The 26,801-nt window shown below is 39.8% G+C and overlaps 2 protein-coding genes and 1 long non-coding RNA gene across 5 annotated transcripts in view; 1 reads left to right on the top strand and 2 right to left on the bottom strand.

The window, feature by feature from the left end:
• Positions 1-403: 403 nt before the first annotated feature.
• CD164 (CD164 molecule) lies at positions 404-14,814 on the bottom strand. The gene is made up of 6 exons (XM_060030123.1): positions 14,520-14,814; positions 11,605-11,688; positions 10,107-10,178; positions 8,615-8,650; positions 4,567-4,623; positions 404-2,903 (listed from the first exon to the last, which is right to left on the bottom strand). The coding sequence occupies exons 1-6, from the start codon at positions 14,704-14,706 to the stop codon at positions 2,737-2,739; spliced, it is 603 nt and encodes a 200-aa protein (XP_059886106.1). The 5' UTR covers positions 14,707-14,814; the 3' UTR covers positions 404-2,736.
• Positions 14,815-15,156: 342 nt separating this feature from the next.
• Positions 15,157-26,801, top strand: part of LOC132437005 (uncharacterized) — a 41,311-nt gene continuing 29,666 nt past the window's right edge. The window contains exon 1 of the long non-coding RNA XR_009521944.1: positions 15,157-16,124. This is a non-coding gene — a long non-coding RNA (uncharacterized lncRNA). The remainder of the gene's footprint in view (positions 16,125-26,801) is intronic.
• Positions 22,269-26,801, bottom strand: part of PPIL6 (peptidylprolyl isomerase like 6) — a 34,538-nt gene continuing 30,005 nt past the window's right edge. For all 3 annotated transcript variants that reach the window (XM_060030119.1, XM_060030122.1, XM_060030120.1), the window contains one exon: positions 22,269-22,467. In XM_060030119.1, coding sequence (XP_059886102.1) covers positions 22,356-22,467 — 112 coding nt within the window. In that variant the 3' untranslated portion in view covers positions 22,269-22,355. The remainder of the gene's footprint in view (positions 22,468-26,801) is intronic.

Below are 26,801 nucleotides of genomic sequence, written 5' to 3'. Positions count from 1 at the left end.
GATATTTATACCAAAGTCTCTGAACAGAAACCCAATTTTACTTTATATGCAATCTGAATAAGGCAGAAAGTCACAAACAAGCTTTCAGATATCTAACAACAGATGGTATTCTGATAAATACTTGCTGAACTAGCACATAAGTAGATGATTTCTAATGATTTGAGGAAGATCAACTTGCATGTCAATCCCACAGGCATACCAAGTCCTCCCTCCAACTATCATTTCTAAGGCTCTGTTCTCCACTGATGAATATGTCCCTTAGTTACTATCTGCTAGTCTTCAGGAGCAATGAAAAACTGAGGAGACAAGCCATCCCCCAACAGACTAAGGTAAACTCACTAGCATTAAACTTCATAATCAAAATATAAAAACATACTTTAGTTAATAAAAAAGAGCAGATTAATCCAACAAACATGTAGATTTATTTAAAATCAGTTTGGTACATGATACAGATTGGTTTTGCAGTTTTTAATGAACTGAAATAGAAATTTCTAAATACAGCAGTGTCTGTGCAACAAATATCTGTAAGGTAAAATAAGGGATTTTAATAGACCTACAATCTGCATGAACAAATCAGATGAAAAATCTGAAAAGGTTTCTATATACCTTCTGGATTAAAAAGAACCCAAAAATTATTAATGGCTCAAGATACTAAACTGCTAAAGGAAGAGGGGAAAAGCCTGTGAGTTCTGTTGTAAGAGCTCTTTTTGTAAAATCTAATTCCATATTATGATTCTGTTAGAGTAGTATTCAAAATTACAGAAGATGAGAGGCTTCATCAGCTATATTTTCACAAAAGTAGCTATAGTGTTAACATTAATGTGTGGCAAGGTATTCCTATCTAGGTAATTGACAATTATACCATTGTAGCTAATTTTTACCACTTTGGGAGAATGGAAATTCTGTATGTTTTCAACTGAATCTTGTATCTTAAAGCACTCACTAAAAACTAATAGCCATGGCACCATAATAAAATTTTTTGTGAGGTACCTAAAATATTACTACTGAGGGAAACAAAAATGTGAGGTAAGCCTACCTTTCCCCAAAAACCTTTGAAGCCAGAGATTTTAAACAATTAAGGCACTTGAAAACATTAGGTATATGTACCAATGTGCAAGTAAAACAAACTTTAGCTGTACCAGCAAGTAAAGAAGAAACAGTAAATCTTCATTTTAAGAACCTTTAATTATCTAAATGTAAGGAATTCTGGCTTATGAAATGGACCAAAGCAACTTGTCATTTCTTACTATAAAATATTGAAAACCAAGTGCTAAACATAGCCACTATAGGCTAAAGAAACTAAAACAAAAAACCTTAATGACCTAGAAAAGCAAAAGCTCATTTTAAACTGATTTAAGCCTCTGAACTAATCCAATGTGTCAAAGGCAGGGACGAAGTATCCCTCTAAACCTGAAAAAACTAGTGCTTCATAAGGAAGCTAAAGAAATAAAAGTATGCATGCTTATACTACAGCAATTGAAACTCAGAAGAAAAGGATGGAAAAGGAGAAAAAAAGTACAACCTGTTTATCCAGGGCAATCATCATTAAAAATCTACAGTAATCTGATCAACTAAAATTTTTCATGAAATTACACTGCTCACGTTTGCTGTCTCAAAACTTAAAATGATTGTCTCATTTAAAGAGTTAATAAATGATTCTAAAACAACTTCTTTCTTTCTTGCCTTACAGAAGTTACTTTTCCAGAAAGCTTCGTGGAAATCCTTTTAAGGTACAACAGTGTTAGGATAATTTTTTGAAGTACAAAGGAAAATATAATTAAATCAACTTTATCTCTATACTTTTTAACAGCCATAAGCAAAACGTTGGGAGATTCAATAGATGAAAGCTTTTGACTTTGTATAACATCCTTTAGATTACTCAGGCTTGAAATAAAGTAGGTAAGTTTTCAATTGAGTACTAACAGTATGGTATCTAAAAGCAGGTTTACTACTGCTCACATCAACAGTTACATCCTCAGACCAACCCTTCCCTTCATTAATGTGAAAGAACAAATCACCAACATTTTAAGTTACAGTCTACCTTTCAGTCTGTCTTTTAAGGCACTGTTCTTTATTTTCTCAATGATATAAGGTGCTTTACAAGTATGAACAATAACCTGCTACACTTTAATGTTTTGTATCCTTTCCATTCATTTCTTTAAATCTGGAATGTAATTCCCTGCGTGGCATCTTTTTTCTAATGTAGAAAAAATAACTTATCAAGCACAAAATTTTACTCTAAGGATATTAAATTTATAAATTTATTCCACTTTTGCAACGATAGCCCCAAATCCACCTGATTGATGCTCATTTGGCACATTCTTCTCAATTCTGGTCACTAAACTACATCCTGAGTTAGGATGAAAAAATGCAGCTTTCAGGCTTTAAAATAACTACATTTAAATTGCCAAAAGAGTCATGAGGTTGTCTGCGCAGGACAATGTTTTCCATCACTTACAGAGTTACATTTGGCATGTCAAGAAGAGAGAACATAATCCCACAGCAGCAGCCATTTAAAATAAAAGAAGACAGCCACAAGGATTCATGCAGAATATTTTACATATTCCCGTTGAGCAAATAGATTTCACTGATTTTTCTTCAAGGGCGATGCTCCTATATGCATCCTTTGAAAAATTAAAGATCCTAGAATAGCGTCTTCCATGTGGGACATCTTGAAAGATAATGTTTTGGTTTCAGTGAGTTACACACCAGTCCTTGTTAATTTAGCGGGTCTGTTTACAGAGTGTGGTAGTTTCGTTCTTTAGATTTGCAGAATTTATAGAGAAAGAAAATTACAGCCTGCACACCCAAGACAAGGACAATTCCTCCAATGAAACTGGCTGCATCAAACGTAGACTTCCGCGCAGGTTGTGTAGTCGGAGCTGAAGTGGTATTAGTTGTACCTGTTAAATGAGATGAAAGAAATAACAACACTTAGTAAGTCTCATGATCCTCTATAATTTCAAGACTCACCTGAGCTTCTTTTTTGCCATGTGTTAAATTCTATGAAGTATTTCCTCTCGTGTCAAGTCTTTACAGCTTCCTAATTGAGGAAGACGACCATTTACCAATCCCGTTCTTCATTCTATCCAGCAACATCAAATGGTCAATGCTGCTATATAATTTCAAATATGAAAATGACAAAAATGACTCTCCTGGCACATTATGCCCTGGGAACATGTCAAGCACTTTTAAAACCTGGTTTCTTCAGACTACATATTTTAGTTAATTGCTAGAGTAAATATTAATATTTGTGTTTAAAATTTATACAACTTTTGCATTTTACTAAATATATAAGGTAAATAAAAATTTGATTAGTTTTTCAAATTACAAAAGTAATCTTAATAATCTACAATTATAATCTTATAAATCTTCAATTTGTAATTCTAACAAGCAGAACTCACCATTAAAGACATTTAAATTTTACTCTGAAAATGTTATAATGAAAAAGTATTACCAAAGGAAATAAAGCACAAAAATTTAAATTCCTTTTCAGGCAGTAAAATGTTTCAACAAGAAACAAAACAAAAATTCCTTTCCAGAGACTAAAATGTTTCAAGTGGAGCACCATCCACTTTAACAAAAAGCAATTTCTTTCTTTTTTTAAAATTTTTGGCTGTGCCACGCGGCACACAGGATCTTCGTTCCCCGACCAAGGGATCCAACCCACGCCCCCTGCAGTGGAAGTGTGGACTCTTAACCACTGGACCACCAGGGAAGTCCCAACAATTTTATATTTAAAATAAAGTTTATTTTCTTAACTGGAATAGCAAATAAACACTGGTTCCTGTGGCTGTATAAGTTGGCCAGCTTTAAAATTAATTACAACTGTTCTGTATTTCTTCTTGTGAAGACAGAATGGCTTCGCTGCAATTTAGAGAAAGGTAGCACAAGAATGAAACCAAAAGGATCAAAAAACCCATAAAATATTCATGAGAATCAAAACAGTATTACAAATATGGCTGGAGGGAAGGGTTCCTAACCTGTGTACCTACAGTACAGGTTATGCCCTGTGGCATAACCTAAATATGATTCAGTTAATAACATGTCAAATCATTAATTAATAAAAAGTTAATTTTCACACACACTATCAAAGGTTATAAAGGAATATAAGAAATGGTAAGAAATATGAGGTGCACATTTGGTAGTGATCTTGGCTTTTTAGACCCTTCACAGCAAAAAGGATGGCTATATTACCTTCACTCAAATTGCCATGGTCTAATACAGCACACAACGAATCCCTAACAATAATCAGTATTTAATTTTTAAGTTATAAGAAATTAGATTTCACCTACAGGTTGTACTGAAAGGGTTTTGGAAAACCATTACTGTTTAATTCTAACATGTCATGCCAAATGTGATTACACTTTAAAAATCCAGAAGAGGACTCTCAGCAAACCTATCTTATTGCTTTAACAGCCTACTATCTTGGTCCTCCAAATACAAGAGATGAATTTCAGTTCATAACTATTCATGAATAAAATTGGACAGTGATAGCAGAAATAGTAAAAGGCAACACAGCACACACATCCTACCCCGCTGTTAGTTTAAAAAAACCTCAATTACCTGATGTAGTAGCTGTGGTGGAAGCTGTAGAAGGGGAAGGCGGAGTTGTGGTTTTAGCTGGAATGTAAACAAAATGTATTAAAATTTTAAATTTCTCAATTATCTAGCATCTTTTAGAAACACTACTACCACTTCAACATGCTTTCAAATTGTTTAGAGAATAAAGGCCAAATCTCAGTTAATGGTTCAATAACATATCTATGCATCCAAAATATTAGCTCTGAAGTGTATTTTAAAACATTAAGCAATCAAAAACTTCTATCTATGTTAACATCTATGTACATATCTAAGTATAAAAATTTATGTATACACTTGGATAAAGTTGCAAAAAGACACACAGAAGGGCAAGAATTAGTATTTAGGTGAGGGAACTACAAGTTCTTTCCCAATAATCTTGCTTCCAAGACAAAAACTATTAACTTTAATAAGTCAGGTAAGAAACAAATACAATTCAGTCTATGTAAGTATCAAGATTTGCTTATCTTCTTCATTTCCAGGGCTTGGAAAACTTTTCTTAATGAGGCAGACAGTAAATATTTTAGACTTTGTGCACTGTGTAATGCACCAGCAGTCAAAGACAACAAGCAAATGAATGGACATGGCTGTGTTCCCAAAAATTTTATTTAAAAGAACAGGTGCCCTGGGGCCATCATTCCCCATCTAAATGATATTAAGAGCCCAAGGGTAAGCTCTCTCTACCATACTGCATGAGTGTCTCTAAAGAAATGCACTCATGGGAAGAGTCAGTTTGAATGTAAAAACATTTTAGGAACTAAAGCACTATATTGAGACTTCTGATAGTATCGATACTACTAATAGATATTAGCAAACGCTATGATATGTTCACACACATTTATTTGTACCCCTTTCTCTCTAACTGTAAGCACCGCGGTCCAGCTCTTGGTTGGACATTTAGGTCATCTTTCATTTCTGCATGCTATGAACATCTTACAGGGTAATATTTGATCTCATCTCTGATAGGACTGATTCTTATACAGAATTCCTAGATTAGAGGGTATGGTTATTTTAAGACTCATAATCCCTTCAAAGTTTTTGTTGCTTATACATTCTGTGAAACAAAAAATATACTTCATAAATTAAACATATATCAAATTCTTTTCAATCTTAAAATACTAATTTTGTCTGACAACCTTAGGGGAAAAAATTTGCAAATTTGCTATTTGTTTCTCACTACCACCCTCTGAACATGGTAAAAGATATATATATATGTATTTTAATTTTGAAATCTGCACTGGTTTAAATCTCTGAAGCACCAGAAGCCCACTACATAATCAATGAAGGCAGAGCTATGAGGTTTAATTTTTGGGTATTTGTAAAAGTTGCCCTCACTTTTAAAAAAATAATTCATTTTTTGAAATAGGCAAAACATTTACATATTTTTACTTTTAACCGAAGTATTACACTGGTAAAATTTTCAAAATCAGGCACTACTTAGGGAATACCTTGTTGACCTACCCTATGTTCCTTTCATTTAAAAAAATAATTCATAGGTTATAAAAGCTGCTACTGGTGATAGAAAATTTAGAAAATACAGTAGAAGCATTTAAGTGACTCTATCATTCTGAGAAACATGTTACTTCCTGCTGGCCATTTTTCTAGACATGTATACAACAAAAAAATAAAATTGTACTGGAACTACTTAACACAGTTTGTTTTCTACTTAATATATTTTCCACTGTATTTCTAATATAATTTAGTCATTCTACTGTAAGATATTATGTTACCTATAAATATTTTTATTTATATTTATAATACTTATATTATTTGTACTGGTGTTAGACTATATAATTAACCTCACTGAAAGCCTATCTACATAAATCAGATTCTCCTTGCATCGTTTCTTTAACAGTTCCTTTATTTCTCACTTGCTCTCTTCAGCAGCTGACATGGAAAGAGACCATACAAAGGCTGCTCTTCAACCACTAATTACCACTCAATTGATGCATTTTCTGCAAGCAAGCCCTGACCTCCTTCCACTTCACAGAACCAAAGAGAGAAAACAAAAGACACTCAAGGAGATCACAGGAGAACCCAGTGTAGAGTAAGTAGAACTACATCAAGATTCATAAGGAAGAAATGAAAAGCAACCCACAATAGTTTTGGGGAAACTATTTCCTCCTCTGCCCCTCTCTGTTCATATCCTACCTTCTGGAAATCCACATTCTTTCAGTATCTCTGCTTTCATCAACTTTTAACACATCCTCCTTGTCAATGACTTCTGGTGGTTTTATCAGCACACAACTGTTTTGCTCTCCAAAATACTTTCTGTAGAATTTGCAGATTTCCATGGAGTGACTACTCCCATTGTAGCCATTAATTCAAGCTGCCAACATAGTATCACTGAGGGTACAGGGGGGATGAGCTGTGCCAGCAGAAGCTGGTACAAGCTAGCTCAACACTGCCAAAGTCTTTCAAAATGAGTTCTTAGCCTCGTTACACCATTTGACTACTTTTTCCTCTGAAAAACTACACTTAAAACGCCTACACACACAAACACAGGTTTTCTTAGGCACACGTCTCTGGGCTTACTTCTCTGCCCATCCCTACTCAGTTTCTTATCCAGTCCTCTTCCCACCTCTTAGACATTACTGTTCCCAAGAGCCTGGTCCTCAAGCCCTGTTCTCTCTCAAAGCTGCTCCAGTGGACTCTACCACTGCCTACAATGGTTAACTTATCTGTGCTGTGTAGCAGAGTTCTCCCATCACCTCAATCATCAAGTGCTTTCCTTTCTACTTCCTAAGCCAATTTGCATACATCTGCAACTCCTCCGCTATTAGTTCTCTAGAATTACTGCAATAGCATATCTCATCTGTGTTCACTCTTGCCTCTTTCCACTCACCTCTCTACACAGTTAAAGTAAGTTATTTTATTAAAATGCAAATCTCATCATGCTTCAAACCCACCAGCAAAGTATACAATGGCACGTCCCAATCTGGCTCTTGACCTGTTGACTGTCCAGCTTAACTTGTTCTCGCCTTGTACTGGACACTCCAAATGCCAATTCCCTGACTTTATTATACTCTTTTACCTCTCCTTCACATGAGCTAACCAGCCTGCTCCACTTGGGAAGTTCCTCTCGGATTTTACCAGGGTAATTTCAAGACTCAGTCAACATCTCCAGGAAGCTGTCACCACATATTACTCAACACACACACCTTCCTACAAATCCCCCAACACACTGTGCTTCCCGACCTTTCATAGTTCCTACAACAGACAAAATACTATCTTACTTGTGTTCCTATATCCCTATCTTCTAGCCTAGTACTTGTCGTGGAGAAGATGTTTTTTAATTATTTAGTCTTACTATCAAATTGGTAAAGATTTTTACAAGGAGATACTATTTAATTGCTGTTGAAGATGTGGTAAAAAACTTTCCAGTTGTTGATAGGAATGAAAAGCATATCTTTCTGGAAAGCAATCATTATTAAGAGTCTTAAGATAATCATATCCTCTGACAGAGAATGCTGTTTGAATCAATCCTACCAGAGATGACAGCAAATACTTTCCTATAAGATATTCACTGCATGAAGAATGAAAGATGATCTAACTATCCAACCAAGAGTAGATGGGTAAAGTGCATACAACAACGTGTGCAGTTAACAGGGAGAACAATTCAAACCTGCATGGCCATATCATCCAATTTCCTAATAAGTGTATTTATTTAGATACACAAAGAGAAAAGTCTGGAAGAACTGAAAACCTTTTGGTGTACCTATGGATGATGAGAATTAATTTCCTTTAGGCTTCTATATTTCCTTAGAGTTCCACAAAATGCACAAAAAGCTGTTTGCAGACTCAATGTACAAAGCTATGGCAAATCTGCTCAAATTCAATGAACGTGAAACACTATAGTTATGTTTCACTGTCACAAATAGTACATGTTAATGTAATTACTGTAGTCCAAGACTACGTCTACTCATTTTTAAAATCATACTGATTTTTAGATATTTAATTACTAAAGTTATTCATCAAAAAAAGCTTAAAAACCTTCAAAGGAGGGGGAAAAGAGTCAATTATCTTGTATTACCTGTAGAATTGGTTGGCAATGGTGTGGCAGTGGGCACTATTTAAAAAAACAAACACACATGTAAGTCAAAGCTGTCTAAAATATCACAATCTGTAACACTATTTCCCAACCTGCAGTCATCTGAGTGCCACTTTCACAATGTTTTCATTTAAGTGCCACATATGGAGTAGAGAGTTGCTCTGTCCCAATATTGGCCTTCCCTTCTTTCGAAATAGCACCAATTTTTAGTGACAGCCTCCCATGCAAAGACATTTCTTAGCCTCCCCTGCAGCTAGGTAGCCATGTGCAACTGCTAGGAAGTATCTGTAAGGTAGGGGTCTCTCACTTTCCCTTCCTCTTCCTGTTGGCAGGAAAACCATTTTGATGGCTGGAACATAAGCATTCACCTTGGAGAATAAGGTCAAAGCCATTTCTGAGGAATGACACAGTAAAAACCTAGAAGGAGCCTGGGTCTAATGGTTGTAGAGATGCCTCTCTAGCCCTCTAGCTGCACTGAAACCCAGATTTCCTTTACACAAGAGCCAAACTAATCTATCAATTAAACCATATTAATTTGGGGTTTTATGTCCTTGATAGCCAAAACTAATTCTAACTGATACATCATCAAATGAGTAGAATTACTTATTCAGTTTTTCTTCAATGTATTTTAAAATTCTATACTTAATCTTACTTCTAAACAATATTATCATAAAATCACAGGTACACACACATTAAAATAAATATTAAAACTGTTTGTTCATTTACCACCTAAACCATATTATGGACTCTACATTGGGTATAACTGATCTGATACTAATCAAAGTTTCAGTTACAAAGTTCAACTTGGGATGGGGGGAGGCGAGAGGAATGGGGAAACCCCTACCAAAATTAAACAGTTACAGGTAGTCTTTCAAGGTTACTGACACACTCCAGAAAAATCTTTTATTCTATTTATTATCTACACACCAAATTAGGAGTTTGACTTTCCAATTAATTTATAATCTTGTTAGAAAAATCAGTTTTCATCTAGGAATTTTTAAAAACTATTTCCTGGGCAGAGTAAAGGTTAAATAACCAAGTTCCCCAAACCAAAGTACAGAAAATGGAGGAATACAGAGAGGATTCATTTAACCATAGCACAAACTGATCCAGACTGTGATAATCACCAGTACCATAATCAAGAAAGTGCCAGAACAAGGTTGTCCAGGCCTGTAAAATGCAAATAAAGAGAGGGTGTAAAATACAGTGAGTATCTGGAAGAGTTAAAAAAAAAACACAGAGGAGGAGATATCTGTACAGCACTCCACGGTATGTACCAGCAAATGACTAAATCAAGCTTCAGAACACTGTCCTTTCAGCAATCAATATGAATACACTATTCAGATCCAAGTTTGTAATGAGATTAGAATTATGGAAATGCTTTAAACCAAATATTGAAATAAGGCTTCCCGAGGCAATGATCTTCCTTACCTCTTTGTAGCCACTTTTCCCAGACGCCAATGTGAATACTTACCAGTACAGAATTCGGTGCTGTTCACCACCTTGCAATCACTAACTGTTGAATTATCTGAACAGTAGCTTTTACCTGTTATTGGAAGGGGACGGGAAGAGCATCAATTATTCACATTATCTTTGACTTTGTTACTATGCTCCAGAGTTGCTTCCAAAAATCGAACTCAGGTATAAACTCTCTAGAAGTCCACAGATAAACAAAATACTTTGTTATTATCTTTTTCCCCTTGTTTTAGACATATTACATAGGATCTCTCCAAACATCCTTTTAAAATCCACATGAATATACTGAACAGATAAGTCAGAAACACGTATATCTCAGAATTGTGGTACTATACCAGGAAGGTTGCTAGAATCCACAAGAGGGCTGAGTCAGTAGGGGGAAGTCCTTAGAAACTAATAAAGGCTTAGTAAACATGAGAGGTGCCCCATAGCAGCAGTGGGATCTCTGTTCCAGATCTCTGCTTTAGTCTTCTACACTTTCTAAAACCACTTTCCTGGATGGGAAGACTTGTAGCACCAACAAGGGAAAGCTTCCCCAACATATCCTACAGTAAGGCAGGCATTCAATCTCCAAAACTTGCCAACTCTGCCATACAAGAGGGGAGGGGCACACTCTTAAATTCCATTTTATCACCTAAAGAAAAGTGACCCTTATACAACAAAAAAGTTAATTTAATTCAAACTTAAGCTAATACCTTAATTTTAAAAGAGGCTTTTAAACTTTGTTACGTAGTGACATAATTGCCAGAACTCTTCAATTTTTCAATGAAGAATAATAAAGCTTAACATGTAGCTTTGGCTTTTTCTTTATATATAAAACAAAAAACCTGAGAAATTGTTTTACTGATAAGAAAAAAATGCAACCATCTTACCTTAAGAAAACAGAATAATTTATGCTGTAATCCGGTGGTTCTAACAAAAACCTTATTGGCATTTCAAACTATCTCCATCTAGCTCTTTATCCCTCAATCAAATTAAAGACAACTTTAAAACTTAACAGTAGCACAAAAAAAGTCACTCTTTTCCCACCTCATTCTCCCATATCTAAGTATCCAACAATGCTTCATAAGGTCTCTTTATAGTTCATCTAGTAGGACATCTACAGAAGATAAATGCCTCAAACATTTTACTGGGGAACAGTTTTCAGGGGAAAATTCCACAGCTTTCTCTCACAGCTAATTTCAGAGTACTAGTACACTTAACCTAACCACAAAGGTCTAAAATTTCTTCTCCTTTTAAAGCTATCGAGCCTTAATTATCAAGTCTAAGAAATTAAAGGGGGGAGCATGGGAGACAACAAAAGATTTTAGGGAGAGTATTAAGCAATTGGTTTAAGTTTAAAGGAAAAGTATTTGATTTGCAAAATAAGTAATGCACACCATCCCAAATGTTTTACATAAGTTTCAAGTGTTCAAGAATACCTTGCAGTATTTTTTAAATGTTAGAACAAAACAATACTGAACTCTCAAAATTAAAGCAATCCCAAAGTTTCTTACCTTTACACTCTATCCAAAAGCAGGTAGTGTTAGCAGCATTAGGGTCAAAACAGGAAACACAGTTGTTGCGGCTTTCACAGATTTCTGAGGGTAGGAGTGGGGGTTAAAATATATAAAATCAATTAATTGGTATCTTATTTTGAGTTTGTACTAGTTACCGTTTTTAAACAACAGCAAGTATTACATACAGTACCAGACTTACTATTTCAAGAAAATGGCAAAACTGTATAACCCATCCACAGATGAATGGATAAATGTGTTATACACATACAAGGGAATACTATTCAGCCATTAAAAAAAAGGAAATCCTTTTATACACTACAACATGGATGAACCTTGAGGACATTATGCTAAGTGAAAATAGCCAGTCACAGAAGAACAAATACTGCATGATTCCACTTATATAAAGTATCTAAAATGGTCAAAGTCTGAAGCAGAAGGTAAAATGGTGGTTGCCAGGAGCTGGGAGAGGGGAAATGGAGGTTTGCTGTTCAATGAGTATAAAGCTTCAAGGAAGATGAAAAATTCTGGAGATCTTCTGTGCTAATAGTTAATACTGTACAGTACACGTAAAAATCTATTAAGAGGGTAGATCTTACGTGTTCTTTTAAAACCACACACAGAAAAAAAAAAACATTATAAAGTGGCTTACTAAAAAATTCCTATCATTATAAAAAACTTATGAAGCCAGAAGTCAACTCAAGAGAAAGGGGGGAAAAGCATAAGCTAGTGGGAACGCTCAATATTTCTTGGTACCTATCTAAACAACCCCTTTTTGCACAGCAACTATTTCAGACACTCAAGAGTTTCTTGAGTGTTCCTTAAAAAAGAAAAATACTGGAAAAAAGGCTGTTGCGAGGCCAACACTATACACAAGGAAATCACTGCCCCAAAACATGAGATGTGAACTGCAATTTTTAATAGTAATAAAGATTTATTACAGGTTGAACCCAAGCTCCGATGATGCCTATCCTGAAAAATCTGAGATCGGTAATTCATAAACGGTCCACTCTTTCCGGGGTTTTCCATGACGGGAGGATAAGAGACAACACATCTGGAGGGGGCTACAATCACATAATTTAACAAGTTAGCAAGGTCTTTGTCAATAATTTAAGCCAAACGGCTCTGAGACAGGACATCTAAGGCAGCTAACTACAATTCAAAGTCTGGACAAACAAATGGACTATAGAGTTAGGCTCTATACATTTTCCTAGAAGCTAGATGCCTCCAAAAAACATTCTCATTTGCTTTCCCCGTGCCTAAAAAATAGTTCTGCATAAACACATTGCATTTCAATATCTATCAGAGATTGGGACATATACCATACCCTTTGGGGAGTGGCAGGGAGTCACAAAGTAGAAATAAGTTCTTCAGAGGTTTGTAAATGCTAGTTGTTTAAAATCTTCTGTGCTTGATGAATATTTGGGTAGCACAGTGTATGTTATTTACAATGAACTAAACTTGCTGCCTTTCAGGCTGCAGTTTATCCAACCACCACTTAACATAAAACACAAATCATCTCCTTTGCACTCATTTCAATTACACAAATGCAATTAACATATTTCCAAGCCTCTCTTTAAACACACACACACCCCACCCCAACCCCCCCCTCGAAAAAAATTCTAGGAGGAAACTACCAAATAAGCGGAAAACAAATTCTGCTCTATCATCTTAGGAATAGTGCGGTTAGAATCTCCAGTATTGTACTGCAATTTCCTTTCTTCATTAAAAGATGTTTGAATTTTACCATTACATCTTTCTAAATTTAACAAATAACATTAAGTTTACTATATATGTCATTAAACTCCTACAAAATATAAAAACTAGAGAAGATATTGTAAAACAACGTGATCGGCCTAAAAACAAAAGGTAAAAATTCTTACACTTCAAGTCTTCGGTCTATATGCCAGTTACTCCTTACCCAATATTAACTAGGATAACCAATCACACTAGACTGCAAGTTTTACATATCTAAGGTTCTTCACCTTAATTTAAAATTTATCTTCCCTCCTCTCGTGCGTGTTGTCACGGCATTGACAATTTCTGCTGTAAGATTCAGTGTATGCCTCAACCAGTCTCCAAATCGACTGCAGAGCTTAACAAAAGGTCCTGATCTAGTTTTAGAAGAACGACAAACCTGGGTTCCAATCTCAGCCTCACAATCTACTAAACACATGGTTCTGGCGGAGTTACTTTATCTCCATCCACCTCCTAGGTTTCACCACTTATCTTCTAGTTTAGCCTAAAATACTAACAGATACATGCGAAGCACCGGGTACACGAATGGGTACTTTTTCTCCTTTGCACACAGCACGGAGTGCAAAATTTTAATTAATTAAATGCTCAAGCCTCAAATATATCCCATACCTATCCGCAAAACCGATATAATTAAATATCAAACGACTTATTTTTTCAGACCTAGGGCTGAGACACCAGCAAGCATTAGTTTGCAGCGTCTCTTTCCTTCTTTCGCCAACTTCGGGAGAAGCCTCCCTTCGAAAAGAAGACCTGGGTGGACAAACGACTAACCCCAGAGAGAGGGAGTTCGGTCTCATCGCCAACTTTGGAGGCGGTAGCCTCGCCCCATAATCAACCTCACTGCCGCCACCACGGAAGAAAGCCACGTCCCCTCTTCGGAGCCTGAAGTGAGGATGGAGATTACGAGGCACTTTTAAACAACACCTCCAGGCGGGCAGGACACTGTTGGGCCGGAAACAGCCCAACGGCCCCAAGGCTCAGCCGCCCCTTCCCCCCGGGGCGATCCCCAACAGCGGCCACTTCGGCCCGTCCCCGGCCGGACTCGGACGGGCCGCCATGTTGCCGGACCGCGGCCCGCCCCGGCCCCGCGCGCACCACCGGCAGGGAGAGGGCCAGCGGGGGGGCGAGAGCAGAAAGCCCTTTGGGCCGGCGCCCACCTGGTGCTGGAGTGGTGACCGTCGCGAGGGTCGGCGGCGGCATCGGCGCTGTCGTGGTGGTGGTGGTCGGTAGAACCGAGGGTGCAGTCGTGTTCGGGGCCAGGGTGGTGTTCTGAGCTGCGGTCATCACGCAAAGCGAGGCCAGGCAGCCAGCGGCCAAAAGCAGCGGGTGAAAGAGCCCCGACATCGCGTCCTCCGCGCTGGCCTTGGAGCAAAAGCTAAGACACCCAACGTTGCGCCCGTCCCTCCGTCTCCTGCGGCGCCGCCTCTCAGACCCGGCTCCCCCCGCGGGAGCGCGCCGGTGTCACGTGAGGGCGGCGTGCGGAGGCGGGGAGCCGGCGATACCAACTGGAATCCTACGGAAGGGGGAACAGAGGAATCGAGAGGAAACTGAGGCAAGATTTTCCCCAAAGCGACTGTACTGGCCAAGCGAAGAAACTTCCTAGACACAGAAAACTCTTATTTGCCGTCAGGTTGCCACACAGGGCGCGGCTGGGCTTTTCTCGTTCCTGTAATAGAGAAGGCTTCCCCCCGGCTTAGATGGAACAACCTACATGATGTGGCGACGGAGTCCTCGCGAACGACCAGCTTGGTCCCACGTGACCTGCGGGGCAGCACTTCCCAGACCTGAGACCCGCTGGGCGGAAGTTGTTTTCAGGCGTTTAGTTGAGGAAGAATTAAGTTTGTACTGTCCTCCCGCGTTCCCAACGTGCTTGCATAAGTATGCTTCGTAGGACCCGCGCTTTTTTCCTTGAAAGTCGATTTTGCTGGAATTCTGTAACCTTGTGCTGGGACACCCCAGGGAAATGGAGGCACCACGCGGTTAAGGAGTTTCTGCTCCGCCGCCCACGTAATGTGAGCGGCTGAAACACCGAAAGCGGTCTCCTGCCTTCCAGCCGGGAACGCACACTGTCTACCTCTGTTACGCTTTCCCACCCTGACTTATCTAAATCTGGCGATTTCAGCCAGCGGTAGCAGCAGCCAGTCTGTGCCACCGCTGTAGTCGAAGAATCAAACAAAGAAAGACGCTACGGGTTGGAAATCCATCTGGTCTGTTCCCACCCCCACTTTACAGGTGAAGAAACCGAAACTTAAAAAGAGACTTGACCGTAAAGCACAATTGCTTGGCGTCAGGGCCGGTTTTCGAAATGCCTGTTAATATTCTGTCACAGCTCAGGCTTTTAGTAAGGGTGAGCGCCATCTGATGCCCAACTCACAAAAATATTCAGAAGTGCAGCCATGCTTATATCAAATGGTAGAACTTAGGTTATAAAAGCTGTATTTAACGCTGTTTTCAGCTATTTGTATTATCATCTAATTTTAATTACGTGCATTTAGTCTAATAAAATAACATCAGTTGCTTTTGAGATCTGCTTTTCTATGGAAACGCCAAAAAAGAAGACTGCATAAGTGCTTTATCATTTTTTACCTAAACTTGAAGCCTTTCCTAACCCTAAAATCGGATCAGTGGGATGCTTCTGTACCCTCATGACTATGAATATTTGTTCCATCAACTACACTAGTTGGAGATTTGCTTGGATGTAAACAAGAAACTCGGTTTTTGACTGATCCAACCTATGGCCAGAAGCGTGAGAGTACAGACAAGTAAGTAAGAGAGGTCTCATTATCAGCCTTCAAACAAAGAAAGGTATTTCTTTTCTCAGGATATTTCTCACACGGTATTTATTTAGCACATAACCATCTGACACCAGACCAAATGAAGGCACGAGTCAACTTTTTTTTTTAAATATTTATTCATTTGGTTGCGCCGCATCTTAGTGGTGGCTCGCGGGCTCCTTAGTTGTGGCATGCATACTCTTAGTTGTGGCATGCATGTGGGATCTAGTTCCCTGACCAGGGATTGAACCCCGGCCCCCTGCATTTGGAGCACAGAGTCTTAACTACTGCACCACCAGGGAAGTCCCTCATTGTAGTTTTGACTTGCATTTCTCTAATAATTAGCCATATTGAGCATCTTTTCATGTGCCTGTTGGCCATCTGTATGTCTTTTTTGGATAAATGTCTTGTTTAGATCTTCTGCCCATTTTTTGATACAGTTGTTTGTTTTTTTTGTTACGAAGTTCCATGAGCTGTTTATATATTTTGGAAATTAAGCCCTTGTCGGTTGCATCCTTTGCAAATATTTTCTCCCAGTCCGCAGGTTGTTTTTTCGTTTTGTTTATGGCTTCCTTTGCTGTGCAAAAGCTTTTACATTTGATTAGGTCCAATTTGCTTACTTTTGTCTTTATTTATTTTGCCTTGGGAGACTGACCTAAGAAAACGTTGCTACGATTTATGTCAGAAAATGTTCGCCTATGTTCTCTTCTAGGAGTTTTATGTTGTCATGTCATATTTAAGTTAAGCCATTTTCATTTTATTTTTGTGTATGATGTAAGGGAGTGTTCTAACTTCTTGATTTACATGCGTATAATACAGTTTTAACAGGTATTAAACCTTGTGTAATATTTAAATAACTTTCAACAAAACTAGAGAAGGATTGTAATAAGTCAAATATTAACAGTGAGCTAAAACTGTGTATTCGTATTCTTACTGTTCACACTGTGATTAGGATTGGTGATAAAATACTAGATGCTCTCCACTTGGACTATGGTATTTCCTTGATAATTGTTCCAGGGTTTCACAGGGGAGCATTACACTTTAAAGCAGGTGTTCTCAACCTTGGCTGAAAATAGGAACCACCCAGACGTTTTGAAAAATACTGATGCCTGGGTACTGATTTAATTCATCTGGAATAAAGTCTGGGCTTCAGGAGTTGTAAAAACTCCCCAGGTGTTTCTTGTCTGCAGCTTAGGTTGCAAACCACTACTTTACCCTTGCTTCTCGAAGCCTGGTTCATGAACCAATACCATTCATACCACTTGAAAACTTGTTAGAAATGCAGGTCAGGCCTCACCTCAGACCTCCTGAATCACAATCTGCATTTTAATGAGATCCATATGTGCACCTATTAAAGTCTGAGAAGACTGCTTTACACTATAACCTGTGGAGAACTATTCTCCTAAGTGGCTGCAATTCTTAGTGGTGAATCCTCTACAAAATTACATCAAGCAAGACATGTTGTGAAGTTTTTGTTTCTTTATTTGGGTTTTTGCTTGTTTTACAAAGGTATGTAAGGTTATGGTACAAGCAACACAAAACTACTGGATATGCAGGAGTCTTGGAGCCCAGCCTAGGTTCCCTTTAGGCTGGCATTTGAGACACATTTATTTTTATTTCTATACTGCTTTAAATCCTGGGCAGGCTAGAGCTTTTCCCATTATATCTCTTAGTCCTTTAGGAAACAGAATGAAGACTTGTTAATAACTCATTCTTTAGGAACAACCCCCGAGTTCAAAGTAAACTACACCCAGGCAGCTTTCTGATACCAGCATTACCCACTACTTCCCCCTGTGCCCAGGCATCCTTTGTGCTCCTCCCAATCCTGTCTTGGAGTGCTGCTTTTCAGTCGGAACACACCCTGATGGATATTCTGCTTATTAAAATGTTCAACTGATTCTGTACTGAATGGTAAAGATCACTGCCCGAGCAGCCCAAGCAAGGGTCCCAGTCACTCTTCTGAAACCCCAGACTGCCCTGTTGCCTCTCTAGAAGCGGAGGGCTCACTTCCAGCCCAGCCAAGAGCTCTAGGACCCTGCACCAGGCCTCTAGTTGCTATCCCTTCTGATTGATCAGTGTTTGCATACCTCCCTGCTGCTTTGATGAAATCAGTTTCTTGTCTCATCATTTTTTCTCATTCTTTTCTGTTGTCACACTTTAGCGTTTAATAACTTTTTTATTTGTTCTGCATACCTGTATGCCACAAGTCTCTCATGTATCTATGACTTTAATATATCCCAGTGGTTCTTAACGTGTGGTCTCCAGGCCAGCAGATCATCATCACCTGGTACATGTTAAAAATGCAAATTCTCCAACCCACTCCAGATCCACTGAATGGGAAACTGGTGTGAGGCCCAGGAATCTGTGTTTTAATAGGCTCAAGCATTTCTGATGCTCACTGAAGTAGAAGAACCTATGATTCACCACGTTTTCAAAGCCCCCTATCAAGTGTCAAACTTTGTAATTTGTGTTTTATGTGTTACTACTGAGTTTGTTACATTTTGTATGATGTATAAAATTTATTGGAGATATGGACCAACTAGATTTGCAAGTTTAAGTTGCGATTCCATTTTGGGAAGGGTAGTGGATGGTATAAGCAATATAGTAGTTTAAAAAATGAGTTTCCATGAGGGAAAGAGTATCACTAGGTTGATAGAGATTAATTTTAATTTTGAGGATATACCTTTGAATTAATTCAGTCAATTGGAAATTAGTATGTTAGTGAGAATAGCTAACACTGAGCATAACAGGGACTTGCTGTTTCTTGAAATGATAATGATGTTCTTTCTATCAGTGGCAGTTTCTCTGTTTTTTGTGGGTTGACATTCCGGATGGGAAGATAATTTTTATCAAATTTCTGCTATGTGTCAAGGATCATTAGTGGTGTCTTCACAAATTATCTCAATCCTCAAACCACTATGAGATAGATGTACCCCGATTTTACTAGTGAAATTGAAGCCCAAAAGTAGATAATAGTATTGATTTTATAAATTTACGCAGGGAACCACTGAAGTTTTAGAGCCTGAAGGGCGCTAACAACTTCTTTACTCCTATTTGTTCTTTTTACAAATGAAGAAAATGCAAGGTTAAGTGATTTGGGCACCATTTTGCTAGCTAGCTGGGACTAAAACAAACACACCTGATTTTAAATATGTATAAAATGTAAATAGTATGGAATCCTGAGGTTGCCAGCCTATTCGTTCATTAACAAATAGCTGGCATTGTTTGGAGTTGGGGAAAACATATTCTTTAGACAGAATTTAAAATATTTATCTCCAATCTCCCAAAATAAACAAAATGAAACGATACCACACTCTGCTTATTCACATGGCTTGGCGTAAGACAGAGCATATGTACTTGACTTGGCCATATCAGCATTTAGGGCTAGGTCACATAGCTAACATTTTGTACAAAGCATCAGAATGCCTTTACTCTCATATTTGTAGACTTGGACAAATTTAGAATTCCTTCTGTTTAATCAAATCGGAATCTTTCATTTTGGTTAAATCAAAGTCTTATATTTGGAGTTAACTGGGATAAGCTTCTGAGTCCTCTGTAACAATCAGTTTCTCCAAACAATATAGTTAAACATAAATCATTCTAAGACAATATATTCTAAGACAGAAGTATCAGTGCATGTACCTTTAAATGATGGCAGTAAGAACCACTGCATATACAATCTGTGACTAAAGTTTCTACACAGCCTAAAAGTGGGAAGTGAGAGCAAACAAAGTGACCATGAACTTGCCATCCTTTAGGTGGTTAGCAGAGTTCTACCTTTACATTGCAGCCAAACTGAAAAATAAGGGGAGCTGGCATCAGTTTCTTACACCCATGCAAATATCCCAGTTCTTTCACAATATCAGAAAGATGCTTAATGCCCTAATATACAGGTTCATTGCCAGTAAGAATTGCTCTGCTGCTTGTTATTACGTGACTAATTCCTGTAATGTTTTAACCAGGACCTTTGCAACGTGTCAGTTTCTTTCATTGCATGCTTCAGGAGTTGCTGAGAGCCTCTGCGGCAAGCCCAGCACCCCTTTGTTTGAGGTGTCACCAGTGTGACTGGAGGAACCCCTCCAAAGGCCCAGGGAGTGGATCTGGAGGCTTCATACTAACAGCTTGAATTCTCAGGTTGGCCAAAACTCCTAAGAGTAGAAGAGGAGGAGATACCTCCTCTTCAGTGTTTCCCAAATCTGGCTGTTAATCAGTCATTGAGGAGTTTTTTAAAAATACAAGTTCCTAGACAACACTCTGAAGGTCATATACCAGGATTTTATTAATCATGTGTATCGAGCACTTGGTCGTATTCTAGATCCTGTCTACAAATTCCTGATCCCCTGAACCCTCACAGCAGCTCTGTGTGGTAGGTACTGCTGTTTTGAGATGAGGCAATAGAGGCACAGTGAAGTTCTTACCTGAGTTCATGCAGCAAGGGAAGGGCAGAGCCAGGATTCAAACTCAGGCTGTCTGGCTCTAGAACACACATTCTTAACATTCTGCTGCCCCTGGGTCACTTGAGAAGGTGACACAGGCAGTACGCTTCCTCACCGTCCACCTCAGAGCTTAGGATAGAACCATATGGCAATAGCAATGAAGCTGTTATTAGAGAGAGAGAGAGAGGGAGGGAGGGAGGAGGGAGAGAGAGAGAGGGCAGAGAGAGAAAGAGAGAGGGAAGGAGAGAGAAAGAAAGGAAGGAAGGGAGGAAGATAGAGGTATATATAGATGCCGGATGGGAGCAAGGGAGTAGGTTAACTATAAAGGGCTAGCCAGAGGGAGGCTTTTGTGGTGCTGAAAAAGTTCTGTGTCTTTATTGTGGTGCCACTCACACAGATCTACAATATACAGGATAAAATGACAACTCTGCCATTGTCAGTTGCCTGGTTTTGATGTTATACTGTAGTGTAAGATAGGACCCCTGGGGAAACGGTGATCTGTACACAGGGCTGCTCTGTTCTATTTTTGCAATTGCTTGTGAACCTATAATCATTTCAAAGTTAAAAGTTTTTAAAAATCCTTTGCCTCCCTTTGGCAAGCCCCAGGTCAATTAGGGGGCTGTCTCCTTAAGATCAGCTCAAAGAGAGATTGTGCTTGGAAGACAAACCTTCACTTAAGGGCAAGAGAAGTGCAGTGGGTCTGGGCAGAGCAGCAGTTCGACAGCAGTGGTGGCGGCAGCTGAGCGCAGTCACCACTAACAGAGGCAAGCACCTCACTGACTGCAAAAAGGGGGCTGAAACATGTTGCTTATGTCTTGCAGTGATTCCCAAGTGCCCAGTGCCCAGGTGGCTTAAATAAGAACCTCTGGGGAGAGAGCTAAGCAAATGCGCAGAATCCCTGTCCCCCATCTAGAGACTCTGCAGGTCAAGGACAGGGTCCTGTAGTCTTTGTCGAAAAGCTTCCCTAGGGGACGTGGGTTTGAGAATCTCAGCTTAAGGGGCAGCTGATAAAGCTGGATCCCAGTAACATCTCAGGAGTCCACCACCACAGGGACTATAACCCAAGCCCTTGGTTTTCATATGGTTGGTATGGCTCAGAGACAAGCATTCTATTCATAAAACCATCTAAAGTGTATATCCTTTTCTGAATGTTATGTATAAACAACGAAATATTACAATGAATTTTTTTCTGTTGCCTCTCTGCTATTTGGTTATTTACCCATTTTCTTATGGCAGAAATATAATTACAGACACCAACATAATTCTGTTATAGGTACAAATGTTTTAGGATTCAAAGGCCATTAGGTACTGCTGCTAAATTAAGAATGGTTTTGACTACAAGTAACAATAATTGACCAACAAACAGGGATCTATTTGTCTCAGATAGCAAGAAATCTAGACATAGGGAGTTGCTGGTATTGGTCCCGCAGCTCAAGAATTGGGGCTGACACCTCTGTTGTTCTCTTGGCCTTTCCTTCATGGCTCCAGCCTCTCTGCATTCAAGACTGGATAGAGGGGAAGGGGCAGGACCACTGGCATTCTGCTGCTGTCTCACTGGCCAGAACAGTATCCCATAGCTACTCCTAGCTGCAAAGGAGGCTAGAAAATTGTGTATTTTGCTTTAGGCAAGAAAGGAAAATGGGGAGGGATTGGGTGTTGGGAGAGCTAACCTACAGCATCCGCCACAGCTTTCAAGTCAAATTTTAACAAACACTTTAATTAAATGTAGAAACAGCTGATCAGTTATACAATAATAAATCGTCAGAAAATACTGATATGAAGGTTAGGCATAAAACTCTCCACTGTCAATAATTACACATTGTTGTATTGGTCTTTCGTTCTCTGTTGGAACCAATTCTAGTTGATGAAGAACATCTGTTCCTTCAATCAATTGCCTATATAGGAGAAAAAATGGAAAATTCAGTCAGTCATAAATTTTCACATTTAGCTTCCATTCCTAAATTGAGTCCTATCTAGCTTAGCTAAGGCTGTTTCCTACAAATTAAATTAACATCAGTCATAAATATCTTAAATAGCTCTAGATATGTCCACTTTGCCATGCTCCTCCACACCTGCTCCGGGACCCTTCCAGTCTGTTATCCTCACTGCCATCAGAGCGATCTTTTCAAAATGCTAATGTGGTCTCACCTCCCCCACTTAAAACACTTCAATAATTTCCCATCATCCTTATGATAAAGACCAAAGGCCTCTCCCATGGCCGGCCTCCCCACTCCCCTTGAGGGTGCCTTGCAGCATGCTCCCTTGCTCTGTCGGTTCCAGCCAGACTGGCTCTCAGCACTTCAGCCACCGCCCCATGTGCCCTTCCTGCCACAGCTGTCTCCTTTGCTCTTGCCTCCCTCTGTCCCCTGGCCTGGTCACCTCATGGCCTTCCTTCAGATCTTAGCCATCACTACCTTGGGGGATGTTTCCCAGACACCGCCCCCCTCCCCGCCCCGCTTATGTCAAGTTCCCCCTCTCCCTTATAGGAGTGATCAGGGATAAATTTGACATTTATTTCTATGCTTCTTGGATTAATTTCTGATTCTCCCCTGAGGGCAGAGACCTTTCCCATAACCTCACCACCAACATCTAAATAGTCATAAAGTCTTTTTGAATCTAATTTCCAAATATCTGTTGAATTTTTCCATTTATCCCCTGCTCATCTGTACTGCCAGTGCCTTAGACTAGGACTTCCAGCCAATTAATTCCTCACTTCTGCTAAAAAGAGATTTTTTTCAGAACAAGAACCTGGTCATGTTGCTCCCAATTTAAATGCTTTTGCTTAGTGCTCAGTACCTAGCACAGAGTGGGCACCTCATTGCCATCCACTGAATACATGAATAAAAGACAGCCCAGAGCCATGCTAGTTTGGGTCTCTGTACATGTTCGCTGGCCACAAGCCAGAACTCCCTGAGTGGAACTAGACTTCTGATGGTTCTCTCAACTAAAAAAAGGCAGCAGAGGCCAGAGAGATAGCTCTAAACATAGGACTGTGCCCTCTGCCAGTGTTTGGGTTGAAGCAGTGGTTAAGGGGAAGGTGCAATTTCCATTTCGTGATCCTTTATGGGGACAGTGTCAGTGCTGACACTGACCATCTCTAGTCATTTCTTTTCTGGGGGGCTCTATTTTTGCCATCGCAATTAGAAAACATGACACAGAGCAGGACACAATATACATTCTGAGGATGAAGAGCAGGGAATAAATGGACAGATTCACCTCTGTCCAAAGAGGCTGTGAAGGGCTTCCCTGGTGGTGCAGTGGTTGAGAGTCCGCCTGCCAATGCAGGGGACACGGGTTCGTGCCCCAGTCTGGGAAGATCCCACATGCGCGGAGCGGCTGGGCGCGTGAGCCATGGCCGCTGAGCCTGAGCGTCCGGAGCCTGTGCTCCACAACGGGAGAGGCCACAGCAGTGAGAGGCCCGCGTACCGCAAAAAAAAAAAACAAAACAAAAAAAACCCCAAGAGGCTGTGAAGCCTATTCTCCATATTGGTTTCACAAATACAGAATGAGCACCTACTGTGTGCACCTTTCCACTGTGACAGGTGTTAGGGCACAAAGTAAGTGAGACTCAGTTCCTATTCCAAGTTGTTCACAGTGTGCCAAGAGGACAAAGAGGCAGTTTGATTTTGGTAGTTAGGGGGGGTATTTCTGACCTAAGCCTTGAACAGGAGTTTGGCAGACTGAAGGAAGGCAGAACGTAACAAGACAAGCAAAGGCCCAGAGGCTGTTCTGGGAGGGATGGTACTCTGGTCTGGCTGCAGCTCAGCTGCCATGTTCAAAGCTTCCAGATCTACATCTCTAGCCCTTGCCCAGCTTGAATACCTACTCCTGGTATTCAGGAGTTGCCATCTGCCTGTCATACAGGTATCTTCACTTGAAACATAACTTGTCCATCTTGAATTCATGATCTTCTCTCCCATATCCTCCTTCTTGTATTCTCTACTGCAGTGAATGGCACCAGCCATCCACTCAGTTCCAAAATCCTAGGAGTTCCTCCAGATCTTCACTGCCCAATATGGTAGCCAATAGCCACAGGTGGCTATTTAAATTAAATTAAATTAATTAAATGTAGTTCCTCAGTTGCACTGGCCACATTTCAAGTGCTAAGTGGCTTATGTGGCTCGCGGCTGTTATATTGGGCAGCACAGATCATAGTACATTTCCATCACTGCGGAAAGTTCTATTAGATACCATTGCTCTATACCTTTCCCATAACCTCACCACCAACATCTAAATAGTCATAAAGTCTTTTTGAATCTAATTTCCAAATATCTGTTGAATTTTTCCATTTATCCCCTGCTCATCTGTACTGCCAGTGCCTTAGACTAGGACTTCATTTATGGCCTACTATTACCATCGCTTCTTTTTTTTTTTTTTAAACATCTTTATTGGAGTATAATTGCTTTACAATGGTGTGTTAGTTGCTGCTGTATAACAAAGTGAATCAGCTATACATAAACATATATCCCCATATCTCCTCCCTCTTGTGTCTCCCTCCCACCCTCCCTATCCCACCCCTCTAGGTGGTTACCATCGCTTCTTAACTGGCCTTTCTACCTTCATTTTCATCCTTTGCCAATTAATTCCTCACTTCTGCTAAAAAGAGATTTTTTTCAGAACAAGAACCTGGTCATGTTGCTCCCAACTTAAAATTCTCCATGGCTTCCCAGCCCCTTCAGGTGGGGGCCTGTGCTCAGCAGCATGGCACCCACAGCCCTTTGAGAGCCAGGACTTGGCTGTCTCATCTTCTCCAGCCTCTACTCTCTCCATTTCCCCCTGGGCTCTAAGCTCTAGCCAAACTAGATGACTGGTAGATAGGATACTCCTTAGGGCCTCTCTACAGAGGTTCTTCACTCTTTCTAAAATTTATTTTACTCACTTTGCTTTCCAGCCTTCTCTATCTGGCTAACTTCTACATGACTTTCAGTACCCATTTCACCTTCTCATGAAGCTTCCCGTGACTCCTCCCCACTTTAGGGGTCCCTTATAATGAAATTAATTCCTCCCCAGCACTATCCCCAACGTATACCCCTTTGACCTATGTATGTGTGAATGGAGATCTTACAGGCTTGTATTTTGATATTCTTTCCCTGTGAAACCACAGGGCAGGGCCATTAACAAGACTGTGGGTTGATGCAATCTCCCCTAAAGGGCATTCCCAGTGTCATCCATCTGAAGACAAGGCAAGTTCATGTACCAGAAACTAGGGCTTGGAAGGAGGGTCTGTCTCAAATAGGAAAGGAAATTTCTGTATCTCTCTGGACCTTGGTAACCATGTCTGGGCTTCTGGAAGCTCAGATAAACCTGCGGGTGCTCTGTGATGATAGAGAAGAGAACGCATCTTCCACTAGAGGCAGTTCTACAGCAGGGAAGGAGGGTAGTTATATTTTGAAGGAGTTAGTTATATTTTGTCAGATTATCTAGTTGCCTATCATGGTATTACTTTTCTGCTTCTCCCCTAGCGTTCTGTCAGGTCTTGTTTAAATATTTCAGCCCAGACTCAGCTGTTACTTGGAGGCTTAAGGGGAAAAAATTGAGATTATACTTAGGCTAGAGCAATAAAAGCAGTGCAGTGCCTCCCTGAGGCCAGTGTGTTGGTGATAACGAATTAGTGCGAGAGATTCCCCTAAAGATGAATCACATGGAAAAAGGCAATCGCCAAAAGGAGACCAAGCACTCCTCCTCTCCACTACCATCCTGTAGGATCTGCATTGGCTTTTACTAAGGAGTTGGAGGGTACTTATTGCCTTGCCCTCTCTCCTGTATTCCCAGTGCACTCTTTACAGGGCTTGCATGTTCATGTCTCACTGTCACAGTTGTTGGGTTTTCCAACACACTATATAGGCTCCCCGAAGGGCGGAAGTTGTGCCACATCACTCTTGCCCCAGGACTGAGCACCGGGACTAGCACTTGTTAGGTGCCTAATAGAATGCTGGTTGAATGAATGGGTCAGAAGGCCAGCAGCAGTGAAGGCTGAAAAAAGATGTGGGGCCAGAGGGTGGAGGACCTGGAATGCCGCTCTGAACTCTAGGCTGTATGCATCTGGGGGTGGAGGTGGTGAAGGAGTCACTAAATTTTTTAAAGTAGTCATGTTTGCATTTGAGAAAGGTACCTTTTGGAAGGATATAAAGGATCACCTAAGCATATGGTTGAGGGCAAGTTACTACCAGCAAGATGACGGGAAGATATTTAAAAGACCTAAGAAATTGTAAGAATTATTTGGATTTAA

This window comes from Delphinus delphis, chromosome 14 (genome assembly GCF_949987515.2).
Source record: "Delphinus delphis chromosome 14, mDelDel1.2, whole genome shotgun sequence".
NCBI classification, from domain to species: domain Eukaryota; kingdom Metazoa; phylum Chordata; class Mammalia; order Artiodactyla; family Delphinidae; genus Delphinus; species Delphinus delphis.
Note: the sequence above shows the minus strand (reverse complement) of the source record. Positions and strands in the feature narration are given on the sequence as shown.

Coding starts and splice junctions, on each gene's coding strand:
- CD164 (XM_060030123.1), bottom strand. CDS start 14,706: ATGTCGGGGCTCTTTCACCCGCTGCTTTTGGCCGCTGGCTGCCTGGCC. Junction 10,179..11,604: donor CTTTTGGATAGAGTGTAAAG/GTAAGAAACTTT, acceptor TTCCAATAACAG/GTAAAAGCTACTGTTCAGAT. Junction 4,624..8,614: donor ATTGCCAACCAATTCTACAG/GTAATACAAGAT, acceptor TTTACATTCCAG/CTAAAACCACAACTCCGCCT.